The sequence below is a fragment of the Schistosoma haematobium genome, chromosome 2 (genome assembly GCF_000699445.3).
Source record: "Schistosoma haematobium chromosome 2, whole genome shotgun sequence".
NCBI classification, from domain to species: domain Eukaryota; kingdom Metazoa; phylum Platyhelminthes; class Trematoda; order Strigeidida; family Schistosomatidae; genus Schistosoma; species Schistosoma haematobium.
In genome coordinates, this window is record NC_067197.1 from 1,290,975 (window position 1) to 1,316,084 (window position 25,110).

At 35.9% G+C, this 25,110-nt stretch overlaps 1 protein-coding gene across 1 annotated transcript; it reads left to right on the forward strand.

Moving 5' to 3' along the window:
- The first annotated feature begins 507 nt into the window (after positions 1–507).
- Positions 508–24,683, forward strand: MS3_00000201 (uncharacterized protein). Its single transcript, XM_051208060.1, has 10 exons — positions 508–837; positions 2,394–2,564; positions 5,059–5,632; positions 6,236–6,484; positions 10,241–10,394; positions 11,332–11,417; positions 13,464–13,705; positions 16,196–16,693; positions 18,526–18,877; positions 20,071–24,683. Exons 3-10 carry the CDS (start codon positions 5,215–5,217, stop codon positions 20,553–20,555), a joined length of 2,484 nt encoding a protein of 827 aa, XP_051067220.1. The 5' UTR covers positions 508–837; positions 2,394–2,564; positions 5,059–5,214; the 3' UTR covers positions 20,556–24,683.
- Positions 24,684–25,110: the final 427 nt, after the last annotated feature.

Sequence of the window (25,110 nt, forward strand, 5' to 3'; positions counted from 1 at the left end):
TTTCCTAATAAGCTAAATATTTTGATATTAACATAACATCTAGTAGCACAAAATAATTAAACTGTAATATTTAAAAAGATGAGATTGAATGATACAGTTTGAATAACAGAAATATAACATCTAAGGTTGTTGATTTTTTTCGCGAGTTAGCTTTCTATGGGACGGGGTCGCTAACCCCAAACTAAACCCTTCTCCTTTACCCGGGATTGGGACTGGCAGTAACTCTAGAAGAGTTACAGGCTTCTAGAAGCTACTAGCTTCCAGCTGAGAAGGAAATTAGGAAAAGACGATGGAAATGGATAGGATATGCATTACTCAAATCATCAACGTGCATCACGAGGCCATCTGTAACTTGGAATCCTGAAGGGAAATGGGAAAGAGGATGGCCGAAGAACATATTACGTCGGGAAATAGAAGCAGATATGGAAAGGATGAATAACGACTTGAAGGGATTGCCCAGGGCAGGTTTGGATAGAGAGTGCTGGTGAGAGGCCTATGCTTCTCCACGAGGAATAACAGGCGTAAGTAAATAAGTAAGTAAGCAAGGTTGTTGATATCTTTCGCTGATCAGTTCTTTGAAGTGAATTCGACTAAACGTATCCATAGTCATTAATCGTATATCTTCCATTATTCAATAATAAGCAGGGATGCATAATGATATTCATTCATTCACTTCTTTACGAATTGCGTGACTTACTTCAATCTTTTATTGATTTCTCATTTGTTTATAGTAATAGATTACATAATTATTTACTAATGATTGTTCTTTTTTCCTTTTTAAATAATTAAGATATCGATGATTGTGTGGACAAATGTCAAAATGGAGGAACATGTCACGTAAGTAACTTATTTTACTTACTTAATAATAATAATAATAATAATGGTAATGGTAGTATTATTATTATTATCATCATTATTAATACCATTAATAGCAGTAGTAGTAGTCGTAGTGGTGGTAGTAGTAGTAATGTTGTAGTTAGTAGTACTATTGGTGGTAGTACTAGTAGCATTGCTAGTAGTGTTAGTAGCAGTAGTAGTAGTAGTAGTAGTAGTAGTAGTAGTAGTAGTAGTAATGTTGTTGTTAGTAGTAGTATTGGTGGTAGTAGTGTGGTGCATGCTATTTACATTGATATAAGTAGTAGATGACGCGAGTTAAAAACGTAATGTCTGGCAGTAGAAGATGGGGAGAAGATCAAGAAAGGAAGAACGGGAACACAATGCAATTTGTAAGAAAACGCATGAACAATGAAATGTGAGACAATGGTTTGGTGTTTGCAACGGGAACAGTCCAGGTTATGATGGATTTTGAAAATTAACGGTTTAATATATGGCTTTTCTATTTTACCGAGTAACTTTGTAATTTTGTGCGAAATACATTCGATTGTCCCCACCCGTGTTCTTGTTCACTACAGTATTAGTGGCATTGTTAGTAGTGTTAGTAGCATCAGTAGTAGTAGTTTTTATTTTAACACATAGATATTGGTACAAAGAGGCACCAAATATATATGCGCCACACAAAACTCATTTGATATGTGTGATGGCTGTGATACTGCCCGGGTGTCCAAATCGAAGCAGGTAGTTTTCTTAGAGAACCACACCCGGAGTCTTCGACCTGAAGGTCTAATCCACAAGGCAGTGAAGCATTTTGGGGAGATGCAGTCCCATGGTAGCCGATGACCAACGATTGGTTCATACGCCATTTGTTCCTTCAGGATACTGGAACTCGTGTGCACCATTGGTTTGGAATCAGCGTTTTGATAGTGGTGCTAGTAGTACTACTAGTAGTAGTTGTTAGTTAGTTAGTTACATATAATCAATATTTTTGACAATGATGCTGCGTTTAACATTCACTTCTCTTGCTATTTCAATCATAAACTGTGACTTGATGAATATTACATAATCAATCTCAAAGAATTGGTATTTATTTAGGCATCTTTCTGTTTGTTAGTAGAGGTTGCAGATTTTCTACATTTCCATATTGATTATATTTTGAATAGTCTGTAATACTAGAATATTGATGTTCCATCTATTCACTTTAGTTTGAGACTCGACAGCCTGATTTCCCTATATTTCAATATGGATTGATATTTAAATTAAGAATAGAATTTAGTTTTTACCGGTTCAAATGTTAGTTAAGCTGTCTTTCCTCCAGAGACCTGTAGCTTCAGAGTTTGATCTCTGGCGAAATTGTAAGTGAGCACTTCTATGGAGTATCGTACTAAGACAATACAAGATATCCAGTGATCTTTTATTCCGAATGATATTCAAAAGGAAAACAATCTTTGATGAATACCATCCGGAAATATTCAATATAGTAATTTTCTATTCATTTCCTACTCTCATATATATATTAGAGTGAAATAATTTTATTTGTTTGTTTATATTTCTTTCAGGATCTTCTAGATGATTTCTATTGTACTTGCCCAATTGGATTTGAAGGTAGACATTGTGAAATTAATCGTGAATGTTCCAGTAAACCATGTCAAAATAAAGGAATCTGTCATGAAATTCCTGGTGGTTATTTATGTGAATGTCCAAATGGATTTATAGGACAAAATTGTGAAGTGAGTGAGAAAAAATATTCACTGATAACATGATGAATCTGTTGTAAAAATAGCCCCCAAATGCTCTGGTACAGCTGAGAGTGGGTAGAGTCAGCTCTCCCTCTCTGAACGCTCTCACATGGACACTTGTATACAACGAATCCCAAGGAAGTCCTACTCACTGTCTTCTCGCGGCATTACTGTTATTCACGAAATTCAGAGGACGAAAATCAAACGTCTGGAGCTTTAACCGGGTTCGTGAATATGGAGAGCCCTGATTCAAAACCATTGACGTACATGGGCTCCCGGATCCTAAGAAAATAAATGGCATATGAACTTGTTTTTGAACACCAGCTACCACGAGATTGTATCACCTGACGTTGCTCCACTGCCTTGTAGATCAGACCTTTAGGCTGAAGGCTCTGGGTGTGGCCGCCTAAGAAAACCACCTGCTTCGATTCGGGTACCCGGGCAGTATCCCAGCCCTCACACAAATCGGATGATTTATGTGGCGCATATCTATTTGGCGCCTCCTTGTACTAATGTTTATGTGTTTAAATAAATAATATAAATCATCAATTCATTAGAAATGACTTCAAGTTCATCATTATTACTACAGTTATGAGAATGTTGTAAGACACAATTCATTCATTGATTTTAAAGTTTTATTCACTAGCACTGATGATGAAACACTGTGTGGAGTTTCTGAAAAGATTATCAAATGTTTCATTCAAGCGAAATACATTGGTGTAATTAAGTGTCGGCAGAAATTCATCAGTCATGTATGTTGAAAGTTTCCATAAGTATCGCTTAATACAATTGACGACTTTATGTCATGTTCAGTTGCATTATTAACGGTTCATATTTACGAGTAGATCAGTAGACACCAAGACTAAAAGATGAATTATTTAGAACGACCAACTAATTTTGTATTTGTCATTTCGACTACATTCATACAGCAAGTTATATTGGTTCTCTGAGCAGCTCAGAGAACAAAACTCCATCAAAATCATTCATTTGAGATAAAAATCTTCTCCACCATCTCAATTTACATTTTCGTGCCCATGAATACCTTCCAGAGTGGTTAAGCAAAGATCTAGTGAAAAAAGCGGACAGCTCGATGTCAGCCCATTTCATGCAAACTAGTCACAGTTCCAGTATACTCCAATCTTTCTCAATTATTTATCGGGTTCGAGATATTTTCTCAAGGTCTGTTAGATCCAAAGTCCTTCAAAGGGTAAAAGCTGTAACCATTCGGACTAAAAAACTGGAGCCAAGTGTATGCAATCAATATCTTCAAACACTTATCTTACATTGGTCAACCTCACGCCCTATGAATCAATAGTAATCATAATTATAGGAAAACCTTACAACCCTTCTTAGTCAAATATAATCTTTGTTATCTTTATAAGCAAAGATGGATAGTGACTAGCAGTGGAATCCAGGACGCGCGTTCCGTCCTGTTTTGGACTGGTCAGCTGGATGTACCTGCATCTCAGAGTTGATGTTCACTCTGGGACTCGAACTCAGTACCGTCCACTTCAAACGCCATCGCGTTATCCACTTAGCTACTGAGTTCTGATAACCACTTGCTTGTGCAATGGGTTGAAGTTTAATTCACTTGGTATTGTTTTACTTGAATCTTCCCATTGATGTTTTAGGACTGAAATTGATCAGTCTTTTATTGGCATATGTGCATACTGTGAGTATGCCTCGATATTGCTTTAATTTGGCATAAGAGACTGATCAGTCTCAGTCCTAAAACATCAATGGGAAGATTCAAGTAAAACAATACCAAGTGAATTTGTTATCTTTGTTATTCACATACCTTTGGATTATTATTACCAATAATGTCCCGAGTACATGACTAATCTCCTTGACACTCACACTACTTTATAAATTCCCACTGATTTCATATAACTTTAGTCTTTCACTAATCATTTGATCGAATTTATAATTGGACTATTATTTCTTTCATCTTATCTGAACCATATTTATTCTGATCATGAATCTCATAAGTTCATTTGGCATATAAGTTATTTCAACATTAACAATTTTATTTTAATAGTTGAATTCATGTGTTGATCTAAGCTAGACCATCACTGAAAACCAGAAAGCACCGGATGGTCGTTTCTTCCTAGTATGGGACTCCTCAACAAAGTGCATTCATGATCTTGCACAATAGGGGACTCAAGCCCAGGATCTTCGGTCTCACATGCGAATGCTTAACCTCTAGACCACTGAGTCGTCAACCAATGGTGTTAATGTCTAACCTTAAGGAATCCCGCGAGTGGGATGGTGAACGCGTATTGCTGAGGAGTCCCACAATAAGACGAAACGGCCGTTCAGTGCTTCCAGGTTTTCAATGGTGGTCTAACATCAATCGGTTCATAATCTCAATCAAATCTCCGAGTTAATTATTTTATTTCTCAAAGAACAATGTAAGTAGTCTTTCAAGATGAAGTAAATTTCATCTGTTATTTTTTATATTTTTTTTCTTTCTATTCTATGAAAGATTTCAATAAATGGATGTAATCCAAATCTTTGTCAAAATGGTGCTTATTGTTATACACTATCTAGTGGTTTCTATTGTAAATGTTCAGAAAATTTTTATGGACAATTTTGTGAATATCATAGACCATATTGTGGACCAGATGGTTGTGATACATTAATGGATCCATGTTTAACCATGTTAATTATGCATAATAATGATACATTCTCATATCTTTCTTCTTCGCCTTCTTCTTCTTCTTCTTCTTCGTTGACGTTAACATCTTCAGTATTAACTCTTCAACAATCAACAATGATTTTGAGAAATTCAACTCAATCAAATTATGATAATTTATTAATTAGTCATCATGAGATCACATATCCTTATGGTGTATGTGGTCAACATGGTACATGTGTTAGTACAGATAATGGAGATTATAAATGTATCTGTGGAACTGGTTATCAAGGAAAATATTGTCATCAATCAATTAATTATTGTGAAACTATGCCATGTATGAATGATGGTACATGTATAAGTGGTTTAGAAGGTTATGAATGTATATGTGAAGAGGGATTTAGTGGTGTGCAATGTGAACATCGTAAGTGACTTTTTATTTTTTACAAATTTCTCACATTAATTATAAGATAATTATGAAATTATTAACATGATAGATATTCTCAATGAGTTGAGTGGTGAAAGTATTCGATTACGAGTCCATAGATCTTATGTTTAATAAGATTAAGACTAATTTGGTTTGTAAGAGACTGATAGGTCCTGAGTTCGAATCTCGCAAGGTGGGATCATGGATACTCACTGCTGAGGAGTTCAATACGAGGACGAAACGACCATCCAGTGGTTCTAGGTTTTCCGTAGTAGTCTAGCTGCAATCGACTCATGATCTCAACTATTAAAATTACTATAATATCCACAAAACCTCTTGTGATATTAATTTGGTTTGGACAGCTGGACGGTGTCATTAGCTCCTACCAAAAATGCAGTGAACCTTCAACTTTAAGTTAACGTAAGGAGTGTATTACTTCTAGATCATTCTGATAAAATACTACAATCATCCAATACTAATAATACTTCCTGCCTTCAAACTGCTGTCAATCCATGACAAATATCACTTATGAAGTAAACTAATCTATATGAAACCTCTTGAATCAAATGATTGATTGGTTTCCTTATTTTGTCTTTATAGCTATTGATTTATGTCAACCAAATCCATGTCAAAATGGTGGCTATTGTCAGCATACATTACATCCAGGAGATTTTCAATGTCGTTGTGCACCAGGTTGGTCTGGTCGTTGGTGTGAATTTCAAACAGATAATCCATGTAATATGGCTAAAATTTGTTTTAATAATGGTAAATGTCATCAAGATCATTTAAGTCCTGGACTATTTAAATGTGAATGTGATAATCAATGGATTGGATCTGTTTGCCAGTTACGTAAGTTTAGTTAAAAATATTTCTATGTTAATATAAAACTTAGTTGATCTAGAAATGAGATCATTAACAAATTACAATCTAATAAATCTGATAAACCAATTTAGTGACCTTATGTCTGACTCCATGTTGATCGTGCGAATGATCGTTATTGAAATATACATATCGCCAATGTTATAACTTGTGGCCTGTGTGCCCTAATATGTATGACATAACGATACCGCCAATCAGAGAGCAGTGAATTACCGATCGGATCAATGACGCATAAAACACGTACGAACAGTCTAGAGTCCTTATTGGTCCTGCTTCCCGTCTAGCCCAGCCAGTTAAGTCCAGAACATCAATCTCAACCTCTGCAATATGGATCATTTATTTCAAACATACCAACCAGACAGACCACATCGTACCAATAAAATAGGAAACAACATTTATACTAGATTCAGCCAAATGTGACTGTGAATGTGGGAGGTAGTAATTAATAGACTGGGTATAATTCAAGAATGGTAAATCGTATAATAATAGTTCATTGGTTAAAATAAAGCTCATAATAACAGGGACATGAATGTGTATGATTTAGTTAGTTAACAATTATACGATAAAAATATACGTATAGTATTGGTCCATAAATGGATCCCAAAAGTTACCATTCATTATGCTTATCAGGGCATAACAGTCAATCCTCGTATATAATCATGACCTTAAATCGCGTTAGTGAATAACGGAATCACATAAATCAAATATGAGAATGGATTTTAGAATACATATATTTCGTACAATTATTGATTGAGAAAAGCGATCGAAGAAACGAAACGAAGCAAAGAGAAGAGAGCGGAGCGAGATGACGCGCAGTGAAGATAGAGTGTGATCCAACTCGTCTTAATCAAGCGTTAATCGATATTTATAGGCTGAACTAGAATAAGCTACAGAAATGTGATGAGTAAGATGAGAAATGCACACACGTTTACATAAAAACAGTCATGGTTGATAAGCGAATAATTAACAGGGTCAACATGTAGGTCGAGAAGAATGAATAAATTGGTTTGTCCGGAAGTTCAAATAAGCTGTGTGGGCTTAATATGGCAACCAACACGACACCAATACCAATGCTTAGAAGAAGTCGACATTGCACTGTAAAAAGTTTAAGGGAATTGTGAAATGAATTCATCTATTTGCTTTGTTATATTCTGTTCAGTTTTGATTTACACCAAACTTACTATCAAGATGAGAAAACTGAAATGAGACTGAAGATTGTTTTTTTGACAAGCTAAGACTATATTAGACACAAATCACTAATACACATATAACGATTTTCATTCCAACTCATGCAGAGATATATGGGCTTAAATATTTAGTGAATCTAGTCTATCATCCTTTTAGCTTATTCAAAAGTTACTTACTTACTTACGCCTGTTACTCCTAATGGAGGATAGTCCGCCGACCAGCATTCTTTAACCCACTCGATCTTGGATCTTCCTTTCTAATTCTATCCAACTGTTGGGCATTCTTCTCATGGTTGTCTGTCTCCATTTCCCGAAGTAACGTATCATTTGGTCTTCCTCTTCTCTTTTCGCCTTGAGGATTCCATATGAGAGCTTGTCTTGTCACGTAATTGGATGCTTTCCTCATTGTGTATCCTACCCACTTCCAGTGCTTCTTCCTGATTTCTTCCTCTACTGGAATCTAGTTTGTTCTTTCCCACAGTAGGTTGTTGCTAATAGTGACTGGCCAACGGATCTTGTTAATAAACACTTGTATTATCTGGATGATGACTGTTGTAGTTCTCCAAGTTTCTGCCCAATACAGTAAAACTGTCTTGACATTTGTATTAAAAATTCTGACTTTGGTGTTGATTGTCAGTTGTTTTGAGTTCTAGATTTTTTTCAATTGTAGATATACTGATCCTGTTTTGGCGATCCGCCGATCGAAAGTTACCCTCCCAAAATTATTGGATTATGATCATGGCAACTAAATTTGTTGTTTTACAATTAATGATGTGTATTAAATTTTTTTTTAAAAAGAATAAGAACAAAGATTTAAGTTGAATATGAATTCATTCTGAACTTCTTACATGTTTGAAATGATCAAAGAAAAGGGGAATTGTAAATCATTACTGTTGGGATATTCAGAAAAATATCCCAAAAATTATTCTATTAAGTCGAATGCTATTCTTGGACTTGGAGATGGTATTGTTCTCTTATTGGTCAATAATTATTTCACGTGTCGTCTTCCTACTGGTCAATATTGTACAAATGTTATTTTCTATTTTATGGTACGATGTGGTCTGCTTGATTGGTATATAAACAGAGTATGTTTGAAATATGATGATTCGTATCTCAGAGGCTGAGACTTGCGTTCTGGACTCAACTAGCTGAGCTAGATAGGGAAGCAGGGCCAATCAGGACTCTGAGTCGTTCTTACGTGTTTACGCGTCATCGTTCCGATCGATAATTCGCTGCTGTCTAATCTGCAGTCCACAAGACACAATAATTACCGTAATGATTCTTATCTAAGGGTTATTATGAATACTTAATAGGATAATGAATCTAGGATCATGATAACCAAGTTAAATGTTTAGATTTATTGTTGTCAATAAATAAATATGAAGTTCTGAAGAACATTCTGGAACGGTGGAGAAAATTTGTACCTTAAGTGTATGATTTTGATAATTTTGTTTTCTTAGCTGGATGGTTCGGTCATGCAGTGAAGTGTTCACTTCTATCTGAAGTTTATACTGATGACGTTGTCCAGAAGAACAGTGAAAGAACCACAATCCACACACTTCAGTGAATTTCAAAAAACTAGAACTTGTATACGAATTATTCTTTTTTTTAAAAAAAGATTTTCATGATCTTTACCTGATATCCAAGACATGTCTAGAAATTGCATGACTTAACATCTTTATTCATTTACAGAAAAGGCCTTTTTAAGAATATATTCCAAAGTAAATAAATTGAGTCCCATACTAGAACGAAACAGCCGTCCAGTGCTTCCAGGTTTTCCATGATTTCAACTATTAAATAAATTGAATTCATGTAAATCTCCTTAAAACATTATTTATCTAACCCTACTCAGATTAAATAACTTTGAAATTATGGGCCACTGGATTACAGCTCAATCATCTACAGGTTGAATTCATTTGTGGGATAATGGTTACGAAAGAAATGGATAATAATTTGGATAACAGTTTGGATCTTCTAGCTTAATCGTGATTTCAGTAGTTGAGATGATGAGCCAACTGAAACTAGATCATCATCGAAAACCTGGAAGCACTGAATAACCGTTTCGTCCTATTGTGGAACTCCTCAGCAGTGCGCAGCCACGATCCCACCTTGCGAGATTCCATCCCAGGACCTATCAGTCTCACGCGCGAACGCTTAACTTCTAGACCACTGGGCCGGCCGGCATCGAACGGTCTAACTTCAAATAATCCGCGAAAAAATGCTATACATCCACCACTGTCTTCAGTGAATTTTTATCTCACAACAGACCCAGTTGAACTTCAATGGTCACTGCTTCATACTAGAACTCCAGGAAATATCTCTTGAAGCCAGTCACTATAGAGCATATGTTGATTAATATCAGAAAGGGTTTTTGTGGATATTATAGTGACTACATTAGTTGAGATCATGACTGACTAAACCTGTTATTGTAAAGAAATGGTTTGAAATAAGTCGAAACTGATTGACATAATTATAAGTTTTATTACATAATCCAGTTTTTAAACATTCAATTCTTTTATTCATTCATTTCCAAATTTAGGTCGACCAGAAACAAGATCATGTGTACAAAAAAATCTATGCAAAAATGGTGCTACATGTGTTGATTTAGGTAACAGTTTCAATTGTATCTGTCGTCCTGGTTTCGATGGTCAATATTGTGAAAATGAAATTAACGAATGTAATTCAATGCCATGGTGGGTTCACTTAATATACGCAACTTTGTTCAATTTAGGTCGAATAAAAAATATTGTCTTACTGTACATACTTACACCTGTTATCTCCCTTGGAGGAGCATAGGTCATCCACCAGGATTTTTCATACAACTCTGACCTGAACAATCCTTTCCAGTTGTTGAACTAGTTGGGATTTGAAACATGAACAACTTAGATTTCAACCCAATAGTGTAGATGACACGCACTCACCTAGAGGTTAAAAGTTTCTAAATTTAATCCCTGACGGAGTCGTGAACAACTGAGACAAAACACTAAGCCACTATTTACTAGTCTTCAATGATTCTCTAACTGTGGACAGGTCGTGATGAAAATTATCTTTAGAAATAATTTCGTAATTAATATCAGAAGGGGTTTTATGGATATTATAGTAATTTAATTGTTGAGATCATGAGTCCATTGAAGCTAGACCATCATGGAAAACCTGGTAGCACTGAAGAGCCTTTTAATCGTATTGTGGGACTCATCAGCAGTGCGCAACCATGACTTCGCCTCACGAGATTCGAACCAAGGAATTATCAGTCTCGCGCGCGAGCGCTTAACTTGTAGAACACTGAGGCGGCATCTAACGGTCTGTAATTCACTAAAAACAATGGTGGACCGTGGCACAACTTCGCGGATTGGTTGAAGTAAGACACTAACACCGTCGGATGCCAGCAGGCTCAGTGGTCTAGAGGTTAGGCGTTCGCGTGTGAGACCTGTAGGTCCTCTGCTTGAATCTCGCGATGCGGGATCGTAGGTTCATACTGCCGAGGATTCCCACAGTAGGATGAAACGGTCAACCAGCTCTCTCAGTTTTTTTTATGGTGGCTTAGCTTCAATTGATTCATGATGTCAACTATTAAGTTTCGTAATTATTATTAATTTTCTGTCTATTTACTCACTTATTTTTATCTTTTAGTTATAATAATGGAACATGTAAAGATCTTATTAATTCTTTCGAATGTGATTGCCCTAAAGGTTTCATTGGAACAGACTGTAGAATAAGTAAGTTTGACATGTTGAGGATATTAATGATTACAATATGATTTTCCAGTGAAATAACTATATCTATTCATGTGATAATCGTTTCGAATTTTTCATGCTGTTCTCTACTTATTATTCAATGAATAAGATCTATTTCTATGTTTATTGATTTTTTTCCTAATCCTGAATGTTCTAGTTGACGTCTTTTTAACAAGGTTCCTTTATTTTTTTTTACCTGGCAAAGTTGTCAACTACATGTCCAACACTCCTACTTTATCAGTATAGGGGTTGTGGAGATTATTAAGTTTTTGATTGAGATCATAAACCGATTGATGTCAAACCACCGTTGAACACCTGGAAGCACTGGACGGTCTTCTCGTCCCGTTGTGGGATCCAGCAGTATGTATCCACGATCCCGCTCGCGGGATCCGAACCCAGAACCTTTAGTCCCGCTCTCAAACGCCTAACCTCCTGGACCATTGAGCCGGCATTCTACTCCTACTTTATCCAAAATTGTAATTGGTAGTGACGTTAGAAAGGCCAAAAGCAGATACTATTATCTTTGAGTGTGATATTTATTATGTTAATTCCATTTCTATATATGAATGTGGGCCGAAGTAAATGTGTACCAGGTACCATTATAATTATAAACAACTTGGGTGAGACTATAATTTATGGACGACCTTTGAGTGACGCTTGAGTGACCTTGAGAGCGTCCACTTAACAATCAGAACTAAATGAGGGTTATAAACCAGCGTGAGGAATTAGAGTGATGATTTACAGTTGAGGGTAAGGGTTAGGAATTACATTTATAGTTTTTATCACGAATTAACATCAACTTTAATGCCAAAACTCTAAGAATAGTAACTCGTATAAAAGTAACCACTAGGTCAAATGAAAGCTTATGATATAAGGAATGAGGATATACTTTAATGGAGTTTTGTTCTTTGAGCTGGATAGTTTGGTCGTGGAGCTTTCATCGTTCTTCTGAACGACATCATCAGCACAAACTTCAAGTGGAAATGAAGTGAATGAGCATATATCCATAAACTAGTTACTTGATAATTATCTAATAAGAATGTATTTAATAATAGTTCATAAATAATTCCTAGTAGTTACCCTTGATTTATTCTTTGTTCGGATATAAGATCGACAATACTTATTCATTCAATATCAGTTAATGATAGTAAAAAATGCCTCCACTAAATTAATGAATGTTGGTTGTATTTGTCATAGATTGATCACAGTTGGTGTATTATTATTATATACCATGAATCATTGGACAATTGTTTAGTTCTAGCATGACATTCCAAGCAGTGAGCACCCATGGTATTGCAATTGCAGGGACATGTTGCTGATAAACACACAAACTAACATGTAATCTAGATTCAGGTTCTCCGGCCAACTACCTACAATCTCTTAAAATCAATAAAATGGTTCCTTTTTTTCTTTTTTTTTCTCTTCCCAAATTTATTTCACTGGATTATACTCTTTAATCAACATCTCCAAACACTAATCTTTCCAATTACTGCTTATACTTTTACTACCTCTACCACTACGGGATTCGAGTCGAGAACTGCATCTCCGTGCTAATGTGGTGTGGCAACTCAAACTGATATACGTACGTACGAAGTTCTACGTTGTTACTGACTGACTGGTTCATTTGATATCTAATCGTGGATTGGTTGATGTTAGAAACTATCACCATTGGATGCCTGCTAAGTGATCCAGTTGGTCGAGCGTTCGCGCGCGAGACCGAAGGCCCTGGGTTCGAATCCCGCTCGCGGGATCGTGGATAAGCACTGCTAGGGAGTCCCACAGTAGGACGAAACGGCCGTCCAGTGCCTCCAGGTTTTGAATTGTGATGGTCTAACATCAATCGGTTCATGATCTCAATCAAAAACTTGATACCTAATCATTTGGACTAATTGTTACACTCTAATTTGATCTATAAAATCCTCCTATCCATTTCACAAATGTTAATATATATAATAAACCCTATAATATTGCTTGAAAGTTAGTCATATGGTCGTTTATTTTTAACTCTCTTTTCACATTTATTTATAGACGTTAATGAATGTGCTTCATATCCATGTTCATTTGGATCAACTTGTATTGATCGTGTTGGAACATATGAATGTATTTGTCCAGAACAACGACATGGTCGACATTGTGAAGAAGTGATCATTGAAACAGAACCAAAACCTCCAGCATGTAATTTTTATGGTCGAATTTATGATCATAATGATAATTGGACTTATAGCTGTCAACAATGTCATTGTAATAAAGGACAAATTATATGTACTGATGTAAGTGTATAACTACTACTTTTACTTACGTCTGTTACTCCTCGTGAAAGAGCATAGGCCGCTCATCAGCATTCTCCATCCAACTCTGTCCTCAACAACCCTTTCCAGCTCTTTTCAGATGTTATCCATCCGTTTCATATCTGCTTATATTTCTTGACGTAATGTGTTATTTGGCCTTCCTCTAGTACTACTACTAAATAATAATTTTGTATTCACAAGTTGATATTTGCTGAGTAAATTAAAGCCATATTTTATTGTGGGAATGCTATGTTTGAAGAGATTACGAGTTCACCTAGCCTGAGAACAGAAAAAAAGACTCTATGACCAAAGACCAGTAAGCTAGCTATTCTGACGCGTTCCAGCCTCGCTAACTAGAGAGAGGAATCTAAGTTCGAAATGTGGAAATATATTCCACAAGCAGATAGAAGCATAAGTAATAACAACAGACACAAATCAAACGTATATACACAGCATATAATTGCCCTTGGAAAGCGTTACAAAATAGCACACTAAAAGATACAATGAACCAATAGCGTTCAAGAGTCTCCCAAGTGGGAATTACGACATGAAGGTGAAAATGAGCGTTTTTGGCGCGAAAACAAGAAATTCAAATTCCTAGAAAATTACAAAAATATGGTATTTACCAAGTGAGTTCTGAGGATCTGATATCCTCAACAGCAAATGAATGAAAATCTAGATGAGGATAGTGAATTTATTCCATTTGAATGGAGATTTTCATTTAAACATTCAGAAAAAACAGATGAATCGATAAGAGAAATATTTTGATGGAGTTTCATTCTCAGAGCTGGATAGTTTGGTCGTGGAGATTTCATCATAAATGAAAAATGATATGATAAACAAGTTAATGAAAATATCAGATGGGTTTTTTGTGGAGATTGTAGTAATTTCAATGATTACGATCATGAGTCAGTTGAAGCTAGACCACCATGGAAAACCTGGAAACACTGGACTGCCGTTTCGTCCTAGTATGGGACTCCTCAGCAGCGCGCATCCACGATCCCGCACCACGCGGAGCTCGAATACAACTGACTCATGATCTTAACCATTGAAATTACTACAATCTCCACAAAAAACCCATCTGATATTAATCAACATATGCTCACTAGTGTCTGGCTTCACGAGGTATATTCTGGAGTTCTAGTGAGAAGTAGTGACCAGTGGAGTTCAACCAGGTCTGTTGTGAGATAGTAACTCACTGAAGACAATGGTGAATGTGTCGCTCAATTTCGTGGATTAGTTGAAGTTAGACATTAACACCGTTGGATGCCGACTGATTCAGTGGTCTAGTGGTTAAGTGCTCCGGTGCGAAACAAGTAGGTCCTGGGTTCGAGCCCCGCGTGGTGCGGGATCGTGGATGCGCACTGCCGAGGAGTCCCATACTAGGACGAAACGGCAGTCCAGTGTTTCCAGGTTTTCAATGGTGGTCTAGCTTCAACTGACTCATGATCTTAACCACTGAAATATGAAATATGATAACTCAGAAAGAGGCTTTGTGGATATTATAGTAATTTAATTGTTGAATTCATGAGTTCATTGAAGCTAGACCATCATGGAAAACCTGGAAGCACTGAACGATCGTTTCGTCCTACTGTGGAACTTCTCAGCAATGCGCAGACATGATCTCGCCTCACGAAATTCGAACCAAGAACATATCAGTCTCACGTGCGAACGCTTAATCTCTAGACTACTGAGTCAGTCGGCATCCAATGCTGTTAATGCCTAACTTCAACTAATCCACGAAATTAAGAGACACATCTACCATTGTTTTCAGTGAATTACTATCTCACAACTAACCCAGTTGAACTCCACTGATCACTACTTTTCACTAGAACTCCAAGAAATACCTCGTGGAAACTGTCCACTAATGAGAATATAATGATTATAATCACACAGAGTAGTTATTTATTTATTTATTTGAACACATAGAATTTGGTACAAGGGGGTATCAGATACATATGCGCCACACAAATCTCATTAGATTTGTGTGGGGGCTGTGATACTGCTCGGGTGTCCAGACCGAAGCAGGTGGTTTTCTTAGGGGGCCACTCCCTGAGGCTTCGACCTGAAGGTCTGATCCACAAGGTAGTGGAGTAGCATAAGGAGATACATTCCCATGGTAGCCGGTGAACAACGACTGGTTCATACGCCATTTGTTCCTGCAGGATACTGGAGCCCATGTGCACTATTGGTTTGGGATCCGGTTAAAATGCCGAACATTCGCTTTTCGTCCTCTCATTTCCATAAACAACACCCTCTCCACGAGAAGGCAATGAGTAGGACTTCCCTGGCAGAGGTTATATACGCATCGCCATGTGAGAGTATTTCGAGAGGGAGAGAGGGCCCACCCCACTCTCGGCCATACCAGCGCATTTGAGGGCAAGATATTAATAACTTCCAACTAGTATAGAATCCAGAGTTCAGTAAAGCTTTATTCAAATTGTTTCATATCACTTCATTTCTACACTTTAGGATTTTTGCGGATATTGGTCATGTTTACAAATTATTGGAAAGAATGATCGTTTCGCTTGTAAAAATGGTGAAATATGTCATATTATCTCATCAAATGGTTTGAATAATAATGATTGTTTTGTACCACCATGTTATTTACGTACAATTTGTTTAAATGCTAGTCAATCAATACAGGGACAATTAAAACAATTATTACCTAATTATTATTTTAAACAATCATTACCTGGTTGTCGACCAAATAGTTTTATATTAAATAATCATTGTGCTAGATTATTATTACATTTTTCTAAATTACGTATGTCTTATTCAACAACTATTGATGATATATGTAATGCTGTAAAAAATTTACCATCATTAAAAAAATATCATCACTATGGTAGTAGTAGTAGTGGTGGTGGTGGTGGTGATGATGATGATGGGGGTCGTGGGAAATTGGATATCGGTATAAGTTGTGATATAAAAGCTGGTTATTCTATAGAACAACAAAATATAATAGAAGTAAGTTTAATTTTATTGGTATTTGATGTGAAATAAATATTATTGAAGAAGATTATTTATCTTTATAGATATGCACCATATAAGGCACTTATTTTGTGTGTAGGTTGTGATACTGCGCGGGTTCGCAAACTGAAATAGGTGATTCTCTTTGGAGGCCACACTTGGAGCCCTTGACTAAGCGTTTGAACCATAAGGCAGTAGAGCAACGTCAGCAAATACAGTTCCATGGTATCTGTTGACCGACGATTGGTTCATACGTCATTTGTTTCTTCAATATATTGGAGCCTATATGCACCATTAGTTTGCAATCAGGTTTTTTCAACACATCTAGGTAGATCCTCCATATCCACCAATACCAACGCGGTTAAAGCTTTTTGTTCTCTCAATTTCGTAAACAATAGTAATGCCGCGAGAAAGCAGTGAGTAGGACCTTCCTAACAGTGGTTGTATTCAAGTGGTCATATGAAAGCTGACTCTCCTCACTCTCAGCCGTACTAGGGCACTCGGGGGCATCTTTTAATCATATAACCTAAACTTGATTTTTTTTATTCTTAAAAATGAAAGCATCATTAAAAAACAATGGAGGGTTGAATATCTTTGGAAGTCCTCGACATCACGTACATACATAATGACTCTAGACGGAATTAAGCCTAGGAGTGTCAATTCTCTTAGTGTAAGCATCATATATTTAGATCATAGACTTAAATTCAATAATTGATTATTCAGTATTATCCATAATATCTGCCCTGATTGTTCCCACAAGTGGGGACAACCAAATGTATTTAAACACAATCTTACAGAATATGTCGGTAAAATCTGAGAACCAAACAGTAAATTCTTTATTTGAAAAATGTCAATCAATCGTGTCAGACTTCATTGTTCCTTCATTTCCACACCACTCACTCTCTGTTCTCGTTCACTTCTCTTCGATCTTCTTAACTTTCTGGCATAAGGCACTTCACTTTCGATTGGTGATACATACTACTTATATCTATCGACATCAGTAGAATACACCAGACATTACATCAGTGATTTAGATAACGACAAGTTTTGGTGAAATGTTATTCACTACAAAACCGTAATTTCACTTTGCCTTGATTGTTGACACCAACAGTATTTTGTCTGCTTGGTTTGACAGAATGATTATTATAATTTATTGAGGTTTCTCCTCCTTTAGCTTCTATCTCTGTAGTGTCATGTTTTAGATTTACCAGGTGTTCACACTCTGTAGTAATCATTTGTAATGTCATTCCATTATCTTCAAAGCAGAATAGTAATCGTGTTCACACTTCAGCATCTGTGGGTAATTGTAGTCTAGAAAACAAATGATGGACATTTAAACTGATCATTTGATAATCCATTTAATTGAAAGCGATCAGCTTGTAGAATAATCGTGCTTGCGTATGCTAGATAATCTTCATCAACTTCGTTGGTTAACCGGAGGCATTTGTAACTCCTTTGTGTGATTTGACATCACGTCATTTTTTATATTTGTAGTATTCTTGTGGGTCATGTTTTTGTGTTGGCAGTCTTACCTTTGAACCAGGCCTGTGGATACGGACAGTAATGTAAATAAACTACACTGTCTCAAAGAAATAAATATTGCACGAACCTGCTCTAGTTATTAGCTACCACAGAATTGTATTCCCTGATGCGATTGTGTTGTCTAACGGACAGAAATTTAATGTTAAAGATTCGAGAGATAGCGGTAGGAAAACTATTAGTTTCCGTTTGGATACAGTTCAGTGAACAAAATTATCTGTCCTTGTATACACTATCGACATATTATCCAATACATTTCATGTTTATTCTTTTCCCATTACCTAAAAAAGGTAACACTTAGTTCATTGAATGATCAAGTTCGAATTGGTCCAGATGGTAGAGAATATTCATTTATTCATGAATTAGCTAGAAATTTATCTAAAGAAGCTTATTTAGCTGCATCAACTAATTTAAAATTACGTAATGATAATTTGAAACTATTCAATAGTGGAAGTGACAGGAATTATGAGTTTGCCAATAATAACAGTAACCATGATGAGGATGATGATGATGAAGGCATACCGTTACCACCGATGTCTATGATTTTAGGCACTGATCAGTTAGATGATTATTGGCATAGAGTATTGCTTGGTATAATTGAAATTCAAGTTGATACAATGGTTGTAAATGAAAATGATTTTGGTAAGTGTAAATATTATTAAACAGTAATTCAATTTAATAACTTTCAATCCCCTTGTTCTGCATGATTGTGATGCATATCAGTTGTCTGTTTACTTATTATTGTGATAGTTTGCTATGTACTACTTTATGACTGTGAAATATTCCCTTAGAAGGTGAAGAATACGAAGAGGTTGTAAGGTTTTTGAATATAAGCATCTTAGAATAATTACTCTCAGAATAGTGAAAACACAGGTTTGAGGTTAGGTTTATGGTACGAGGCAAATTGGATCGGAATTTACATTGGATTTGGGGCATATAGTACATAATGTAAGTTTATTGAGTTTTATAAAATAATAGGACAAAACAAAAACGGCAGCCATTCATTACATGAGATTAACGTGACAACAATTCAGATATTTGAATATAACCTTGTTAGAAATACCTACGTAACAAAAGTTTGTTTGGATAACATAAATAAGTATTTCAAATATTTATTATTACACTAACAGGACATATCTGTTCTTAAAAGAATATGATTATCGGTACGAATGAGTCGTACATGAAGAAAAGTTTCAGTCGCGATATTTTTATATCATCATCAGTCAGTCAGTGATCTTGAAAGCTGTTAGAGGTAGGAGGTTAGTTATCACTTCCCGGTTGTCCATGTCGTGTAAGGGTTCTTCTAGAGATACCTGAAAAAGAAATTGGGTTAAAATTGGTCTTAGTGACCTGAGATCGTGACCGCAGTGCTCAATGGATAACTGCTTGAGGTCGTTCACACACATTTTTGTGTTAGCTCCGTACTTGTTGAGACCTTACCACCGGAGACGGATATCCGTGGGATAAGGCGAGGTGTGCATTTTTAGGGTCGACCTTTTCTAACCCAGAGAAAAACACCTCAGTGCCACCATACCTCTGTACAGTCAGCAGTACGACTTCGCCTTCGGAATTTAGGTTTACTGCTTTTACTCTTACCGCTCTTCAACCGACCTGTCTGGCATGGTAGAACCTTGAGAAACGATTGTTCCAGCCAGTATAACTCGACCACCACGTTAAGATAGCAACAACGGCCGGAATTTTTATATTGTATTTCATTAATATGTTCTCAAGATATAGTAGATCAATTCAGTATTCAGCGATAGCTTCACAAACTAATAATATTTAAGATCACAAATGATTACATATTACTCTCTCTCTCTCGTGTTTCATTTCAGGTTCACGTTTATTAGTTCCAATAGTATGTGCTACAATCTTAATTATTGCATCAATATGTATCTTTATAATATGTTGTTATTCTCAAAGAAAACGTCGTGAACTTCTTATGAAATATACAACAACAATAGCGCCTAATAATGAACAATCATCAAATTTAATAGAAGATATATCAGAAAGTAATAATACAACAAATCATCATCATTTCAAGAATATAACACATTCAATCAATATAACACCGACTAATCAAAACTATACTTCATATTATCCATCACAATTATTATGTGAATCATCATTACAAACAAGACGATTTCTATCACCAGAATTTCATGGAAGACGACTATTAGTTCATAATGATAATCATAATAATAATCATAATAATAATGGTAGTAAGAAGAATATCAATAGTCATATTCCATCAGGAATTTGTACAATCAATACAAATCGTGTAAATATGAATAAATCCAGTGGAACAGTTGTGATTTAAGTGTTACGTATATATACATGAAGTTATTAAAAAGATTGAAGATGGGCTCAATGAGAGATTGAAGATTTCTTAACCGGGTTTCAAATGAAAATTACATCATAAACTCTTAGTATTCATTTATAATGCATCATTGTACAGATTATTTTAACGAGTGAACCATTTCTTTTTCTGGTGAATTCTCTAATAAATGCTCTTTGTAGTAAAAAAGATAATTAATCAAATATCATGTAGGATATGGCATCAATGTAACTTATTTACGTCTATTACTCCTCGTGGAGAAGCATAGGCCACCTACCAGCACTCTTCATCTAAACCTGTCGTGGGCAATCCTTTCCAGCTCCTTCCAGTTCTTATTCATCCTTTTCATATCTGCTTATATTTCTCGATGTAATGTGTTCTTTGGCCTTCCACTTTTCCGCTTCCCTTAACGATTTCAAGTTAGGGATGGCCCCGTGATGCAGTTTGGTGATTTCCGTAATGTTTGTCCTATCTACTTCTAACATCTTTTCTTCATTTTCTCTTCGGTTGGAAGCTGATTTGTTCTCTCCCACAGACGGATGTTGTTGACGGTATCCGGCCAATGGATGTTGAGTATCTTGCGTAGACAACTATTCATAAATACTTGTACTGTTTTGATGATGGTTGTAGTAGTTCTCCAAGTTTCAGCTCCGAGCAGTAGAACTGCCTTGACATTCTTATTGAAGATTATGACTTTGATATTGGCTGAAAGTTGTTTTGAGTACCATATGTCTTTCAATTGTAGGAACGCGACCCTTGCTTTGCCAATCCTCGCCTTTACGTCTGCATCTGATCCTCCTTGTTCATCGATGATGCTTCTTAGGTAAGTGGAGAATTTCACATCCTCCAGAGTTTCGCCATCAAGTGTGATTGGGTTGATGTTCTCCGTGTTGTATTTGAGGACCTTGGTTTTTTCCTTGTGTATGTTGAGACCTCATAATGCAGAGGCTACTGCTACACTATTTGTCTTCATCTGCATATGATAGCATCAATGTACGTTGACATAATTTGCTACAAACTACAGCGTAAAAAAGATTAAATGAATAAAATATATAAAGCAGAAGTTAAGTGGTGATCTATGATGGTAGAAAAACATAGCACGGATAATATAATTGAATTTTGAACACTTACTACCTACTTACGTCTGTTACTCCTAATGGAGCATAGTCCTCTGGCCAGCAGTCTCCAACCCATTCTGTCCTGAGCCTTTCTTTCTAGTTCTATCCAATTGTTGTTTATTCTTCTCACGTTTTTCTGTTTCCACTTCTCGGCGTAACGTGTTCTTTGGCCTTGAGAAATGCAAGTGAGGTCTTGCCTAGGAGCCCATCTGGGGCTACTACCAGTCCCATGCGCGGGTAAAGGGGAGAGTTGGCGAACCCATCCCGTAGAAAACTAACTTGCTAAAAAGCGCTAACCAGAATTCTGGATACAAGGAATATGTAAGTGTTTAAACTTAGTGTAAAGGAGAATGTATGTATCCGGGTTATTGGTCGATTTTGATACACAAGATATTCAGTCATCGTGAACTCCAACTAGGTAGTGTAAAATTACTTGAATGATCGAGATCACCAGTTAGTGATATCGTAGACTGATATCATATCTTGGTTTGGGTACCCTTTACGACTGCATCATATGGACGTAAATGAACTAAACAAATTATTTGGTACCCACTTCATTTTCAACTGTGTGTTATACGGCATGAATGTATTATCACGGATGTTTAAGTTATAACTATTATATTACCCTCTCATCAGTTTGCGAATGACTGGTTAGACACACTTATACTGTGGTTAATTAATCGATAATATAACTCTATTTTGTCTGATAATTCAGAATTTCTATGAGCAATATAAAAGTTGACAAATTTACAAATCTGATATTTGAAGACAATTAATAGCGTCTAAAAAGAATAATAAAATAGATTAGGCGAATGGATCCAGTTAGTGGAACTTTTGATTTTCATGAATCTCTTATGGGATAACTGGATTGACCATTCCATATATTAAACTACCCAGCGAATACCCATCTTACAAAGCAGTCGATTGAAAGTATATGTACTTGTCGATAGTTAGAAAAACTTACGAAAACACCCATGCAATAATGATAAATTTAAGACATCGGCCAACTTAGCGAAAATAACATTAATGGAAAACTGGTGTCATAAGACAGTAGACTGTGATAGACCTATGAACACGGTGAAATAGACACTTAGCTTTGTTAAACGTTGAAAAACTAATAATATTGTGAATTCCTTTCTATTGCCGATTTCTACTCCTTGATTCATTAACTGGAGACAGTTTGTAACGTGTTATCGTAAACATATAACCTGGTTCTCTATTGTCAGTCGGATATTGTATCTATGTATATCACTCTATCCAGTTTGGCGATCGTATAATCTCGTGTCCAGATCGTATTCTGTTAACGTATCGCTACAAACGACAAATGACTTTCATTTCACTGTCATACTAAAAGCAAATGTTCTAAACTTCTAGCAAACTGGGGTAGCGTTAAAAAAGCAGTCATATGATTCGGACTGCTGGTGTTTTAATGTGTAGTGCATAATGAACTGAAAAAAAGTAGATAGAAACGAATTTTTGTAGTCAACACAAAACACTTTATTATCAAACCCATTTGGTTACTTAAAACCGACTTTAATCTACAATGTTAGGAAAGGTTAGATATCCTAATGTAGGAACAAGATTCGGATCAGAAACAGCTAATTAAAAGCTTTATTCTTTAAGCTGTTTGATAACGAGCATAATTGCTATGACTACGTACATACCTAAAAGTTACTGACTGAACAACAGGTATAAATGTCTCACAGTTACCTAATTTTATATTTTAAAAAAATTCCAGTCTTTAATATATAGGAACAATGAAATATAATTTTGTATCATTTTAGATAGTCTTTACAAACATATGGATATCCCATGTCTTTAAGAATCCAAGCTGACACAGATCATGCAGTTTGTAAAATCAAATTTATCGAAATAAACAGATAATCCCAAAAATCCATTCATTCTCATATTCATAAGACCAATCTTCTTTAGATGTGAGTAACTGCTCTGTAATAACAAGTGTATATAGAAGATAATGAATCGCTAAACAACACTATATTCACAAACTGACTAATTGTCCTCGATGGGACCAAGCATTGGAAATTGAAGCAAAAGAGGAACTTGATCTATACTCTCTGCAAGAGGGATAGACGAAATTTTACCGAAAATGCCATGTATATCGAAATTGCAGCAGATTTTTATGAATAATGAATATCTATATTGGGACGTCCTTCGAAAAGCACAAGTCTCTGGAGACTCTAACGAACCATAGAGATTCCATCCAATGGAAACCTGTTATAGCTGTCTAGAAAATCGATGTGGCATCCTACGATTAGACAATAGCCAAATTATAATGATGTCGTAGCCGACGCTAATAACCATGAGTACCCGTTTTTCTGTGCCTTTTTTATTCATACCCTATAATCACTTCCCCTGCTTCTTACATCTGATTTTGCCACTGTGGGGTTCCACACGTCCGAGTGCCGTTAATTGTATGTCGTATTTTGCAGCAATCAAGTAGAAGACATAACAATCCAGATTTATTGAGAAAAATCTGAAGCCAAAACAACAATGTGAAACAGTGTCTATAGCACCAAAGAGGAATCTTTCTTTATGGAAACTCAATTTAAAAGAGCTACTACAGTAGCACTCTGAAAGACTTTCGAGATCACTGAGAAAAACTTTCTAATCGCTTAAGCTTTGTATTATATTTACCAGTCGGTCCATGATTTGTAATTGTGTGGAGGATAATCTCCCGCTTTTGGTTTGATAAATCTGCCCTTTCGAAAAGCATCTCTGGACATTAATCTACATACATGTCTAAAGGATTGAGAAAGTCTGTCAAAAGCTTTTATCTTGAAGCACCTATTCAATACTAGTCATTCTGCTTCACCAGAATCCTTTATTCTTCCATAGCCGTAAACTTCCTTTCACAATCTTCCGTAATCTATGATTTTACTATGAAAAATTATTATTTCTACTTTTTTTTTCAATTAATATTTACAACTATCAATTGGTCATCATTAGAACATTCAATTCTGTTGTTCTTAATAACTTTCAAGTGGACCAATTGTCTTTATCTTTGAAGTTTCTTATAAACCGATTAGTAAATAACTTTCCTTCAATATTTGATTTTCGTAAAAAGTACATGATAACATAACACTTCAAGAATGTTTAATTGTTCAACATCATTCTTTTTTTTACTATTTTAGCAAGTGATTTAATTATTTTAACACGTAGACATTGGTACAAGGAGGCACCAAATACATATGCGCCACATAAATCATTTGATTTCTGTGACGACTGGGATACTGTTCGGGTGCCCAAAACGAAGCAGGTGGTTCTTTTCGACGGCCAAACCCGGAGCCTTTGACCTAAAAGTCTGGTCCACAAGGCAGTGGAGCAAAGGAAGGAGATGCAGTCCCATGGTAGTCGGTGGCCAATAATTGGTTCATACACTATTTGTTCCTTCAGGGTAC

Coding starts and splice junctions, on each gene's coding strand:
- MS3_00000201 (XM_051208060.1), top strand. CDS start 5,215: ATGGATCCATGTTTAACCATGTTAATTATGCATAATAATGATACATTC. Junction 5,633..6,235: donor TGGTGTGCAATGTGAACATC/GTAAGTGACTTT, acceptor TTGTCTTTATAG/CTATTGATTTATGTCAACCA. Junction 11,418..13,463: donor TGGAACAGACTGTAGAATAA/GTAAGTTTGACA, acceptor ATTTATTTATAG/ACGTTAATGAATGTGCTTCA.